Below are 3646 nucleotides of genomic sequence, written 5' to 3'. Positions count from 1 at the left end.
CCACCCTGTCCTTTCTGCTCGGAGTAGCTCTGTCCCCAGCCCTGGCACTAACAGCTCTCTCTCGCCTCTGCCCCCAGTGACATGGAGCTGCAGTATAAGGGGGAGAGGCCATTCCAGCCCGTGACCCGGTAAGCAGACTGCCGTCTCCCCTTTGGGGCCCCGGGGGCTGGGGGCTGCCCCCCCTCACCACTGACCCTTCTTGGTTACAGCTCACTCTACCCTCAGCCCAAGCTGCTGGAACAGAGGTAGGTGCTGAGTAGGGCCTTGGTGCAGAATGGAGAGATCTGGCAGGAGGAAGGGGGGACACAGCGGGGGTGGGGGTGGACGGGGCACAGGTGCAGAGCTCCGATTTTTTAAGCTGGGGTGGTGGGGGTGTCAGGTGGCCTTGGGGTCCAGCTACTGTGGGAACTGGGTTCCAGTCCCATTCTGTCCCTAGCTGTGTGACCTTGGGCAGGTTACCCAACTGCTCTGAGCTTTTTCTGTACGAGTGGATAAGATTACCCACCTCATAGCAGGTTGGATGGAGGACTAGATGAGATGGTGTTTGCAAAAGGCACGGCTCCGGGTGCCTGAGTGGCTCAGTTCGGTTGAGTGTCCGACTCTTGATCTCAGGGTCAGGAGTTCAAGCCCCATGTTGGGCTCCACGCTGGGCATGGAGCCTACTTAAAAAAAAACGAAAAGGGCCCAGCTGCATAGTTAGGTGCTCAATCTGTGGTTCGTGCTAACATTGCCGCCCCTCACATATTAGGCACTTAGACACCTGAAGTGCCAGGCTCCCTTACACACTGGGTGTGCATTCACTCCTGGTCCTCTCGACCACGCGGGGGAGCAGCTATTATTATCCCCACTTCCCGTAGGAGGCTACTGAGGCCCAGAGACAGGGAGGAAGCTGCCCCAGGTCACACAGCATGGGAGGCAGGGCCAGGATGAGGCTGCGGCTTTCCCAAGGGAAGGGCCTCAGCCCCCACGGCCTCCCCTGCTGCCAGGCCTACTGAGCTGCTGACGCTTACACCCTGGTTGGCGCCCATCGTCTCCGAGGGAACCTTCAACCCTGAACTTCTGCAGCACATCTACCAGCCTCTGAACCTGACCATCGGGGTCACGGTGTTTGCCGTGGGGAAGTGAGTAGTGGGCTGGGTGGGGGGTTAGCACTGAGCCACCGGAACTTACAGTCTGGGAAGGGGCACGACCTGGACACGGGATCCTGCCTGGAGACCAGGGAAGCCCTGAGCCACGCACGGTGTGTGTGGGAAGGTAGGGAGTAGAGGGTGATGACAGGAGGGCTTCCTGGAGGAGGGGATCTGGCCCGGCACGGAAACAGGGAGGCGGCTCAGGTGGGGGAGCAGCAGGAGCCTTTGTGAGGACACCCCCTTTGCCTCCTCACCCCTCTCTGCTTCCCTGGAACAGTCCAGGCAGGCATGAAGGACTGGCAACACTGAAGAGCACCTCTCATAACTGGGGGTCCATGGTCAGGCCACAGGCAGGTCGCGCCCTGCTCTCGGGACCCTCTCCCCTATCCCCACGCGGGCCCTGCCTACTGTCTGGGTACCTCCTGTTTTCCTCTCCTCCCCCTCGCCCTACCTGGCTTTAGGAACCACCACCTGGCAGCCTCCCCCGCGTCTCCTGGGACTCCTGCGGGAGAACCCACAACAGGGCCCAAGCCCTTCAAGTGCTGTCCAGATGACGGGTGTCCCTCCTGGGGTCAGGTGACCCCCTGGTTCCTTCGGCTTCGACCTGGGGGGGCGCAGCCCGTAGTCTCCTCCAGCTGAGCCCTGCAGCCGCAGCTGTAGCCCCCGGCTCCGCTCACCTCTCCTCAATGCAGCCGCTTAACCCGCCATGTGGTCACTTTCCTCTCTCTGAGCCTCAGTGTCTCTGCCTCTAAAGTGGGGACTATGGGGGGCGCCTGGCTGGCTCAGTGGAGCGTGCGACTCTTGATCTTGGTGTCATGAGTTCGAGCCCCACGTTAGGTGTAGAGATCACTGAAAACAATCAATAAACTTTAAAATGGGGATGGTGGTGCCTGCCTTTAGTGAGTTTATGAGGCTCGAAGGAGCTAAGAAACACTGCCTGGCACCTCGTAAGTGCTCCCTAAAAGTTAGCGCGGTTTGCGGATTTCAGAGTCCCTGTTAATGTCCTTCCTAGGAAGGAAGAGGTTGGTACCCTGATGGTGGGGGTGTGACAGGGGAGGACCCTGGGTTTCAGACCTGAGTGGCAGCCCAAGGGGAGCAGCTGGGAGGCGGACCCCAGCCCAGCGGAGGCCTGGGCCCAGGTCCCGCATGGGGCAGCGCGGCGTGGGGCGCGGGCGTGGCTGACACGGCCCTTCCCACCAGGTACACCGGCTTCGTCCCGCGGTTCCTGGAGTCGGCCGAGCAGTTCTTCATGCGGGGCTATCGCGTGCGGTACTACGTCTTCACGGACGACCCTGCCGCCATCCCGCGGGTCCCGCTGGGCCCCGGCCGCCTGCTCAGCACCGTCCCCATCCAGAGGCACGCCCGCTGGGAGGAGATCTCCACGCGCCGGATGGAGGCCATCAGCCGGCACATCGCCGAGAGGGCGCACCGGGAGGCGGATTATCTCTTCTGCCTCGACGTGGACATGGTGTTCCGGAACCCGTGGGGCCCCGAGACCCTGGGGGACCTGGTGGCGGCCATTCACCCGGGCTACTATGCCGTACCCCGTCAGCAGTTCCCCTACGAGCGCAGGCATATCTCCACTGCCTTTGTGGCGGACGGCGAGGGGGACTTCTATTACGGCGGGGCCGTCTTTGGGGGGCGGGTGGCCAGGGTGTACGAGCTCACCAGGGGCTGCCACATGGCCATCCTGGCCGACAAGGCCAACGGCATCATGGCAGCCTGGCAGGAGGAGAGTCACCTGAACCGGCGTTTCATCTCGCACAAGCCCTCTAAAGTGCTGTCCCCTGAGTACCTCTGGGATGACAGGAAGCCCCAGCCGCCCAGCCTGAAGCTGATCCGCTTTTCGACGCTGGACAAGGCCACCAGCTGGCTGAGGAGCTGACGGCAGAGCCAGGACTGCCGTGTGCGGGGTTCCCCAGCCCCGCAGCCAGCTCGCCCCAGTGCCTCCCTTCTCGGGCCTCAGGTCACCCCAGTCCAGCCCTGCCTACCTCAGTCTGTTAGCAGAATTCGACGGGAAAACGGATGCAGAAAGGCCTTTGTAAACTGTCAAGGGCTGCGCCCGCAAGAGGAGAACACAGCGCTCACACAGCCCGGGAACAGTCAGCCGGGAAGAGGGGAGGCAGAGGTGAAGCGGACAGAGCCTGGCAGGCCTCAGCCAGCAGACGTGCCTTCGGGGCAGGCTCTGGAGTCAGCCCTCCTCCATGCCTGAGACCCCACCTCCGCCCCCCTTCCGTTTCCTGTTGCCCTTAAAGTTGCACTTCTAAGCCCCTGGTGTGAAAGGCATCTCAGACCCCTCTTCTCTGGCTGCCGGGGGTCCTGGGTCCTGTGATGTCCCCCAGCCACACAGACCCCATCCCTCGTCGGCCCTGGAGGGAGCCTTCGCCGTGGAACAGGCCTGCCTCCCTCTGGTGTCCAGCCTAGCCTGTACCTTACGGTGGGCCGCACTCCCTGGCTCCAGCCACCTCCTTTGTAAGAGGTTTGGGCAGCTTTTAACAAAGGTGGCATGGGGGGGG

General features: G+C 62.5%; 1 protein-coding gene across 2 annotated transcripts; it reads left to right on the top strand.

Annotated features, from left to right (window-relative positions):
* On the top strand, positions 1-3640 carry LOC117800745 (globoside alpha-1,3-N-acetylgalactosaminyltransferase 1). Of its 2 annotated transcripts, XM_034653305.1 has the most exons (4): positions 1-128; positions 210-245; positions 987-1121; positions 2331-3640. In XM_034653305.1, the coding sequence occupies exons 1-4, from the start codon at positions 82-84 to the stop codon at positions 3013-3015; spliced, it is 903 nt and encodes a 300-aa protein (XP_034509196.1). In that variant the 5' UTR covers positions 1-81; the 3' UTR covers positions 3016-3640. The 2 variants fall into 2 exon arrangements, with proteins under 2 accessions (XP_034509196.1, XP_034509198.1); XM_034653307.1 differs by lacking the exon at positions 987-1121.
* Positions 3641-3646: the final 6 nt, after the last annotated feature.

The sequence above is a fragment of the Ailuropoda melanoleuca genome, unplaced genomic scaffold (assembly GCF_002007445.2).
Source record: "Ailuropoda melanoleuca isolate Jingjing unplaced genomic scaffold, ASM200744v2 unplaced-scaffold76593, whole genome shotgun sequence".
In the NCBI taxonomy this organism is placed as follows: Eukaryota; Metazoa; Chordata; class Mammalia; order Carnivora; family Ursidae; genus Ailuropoda; species Ailuropoda melanoleuca.
Note: the sequence above shows the minus strand (reverse complement) of the source record. Positions and strands in the feature narration are given on the sequence as shown.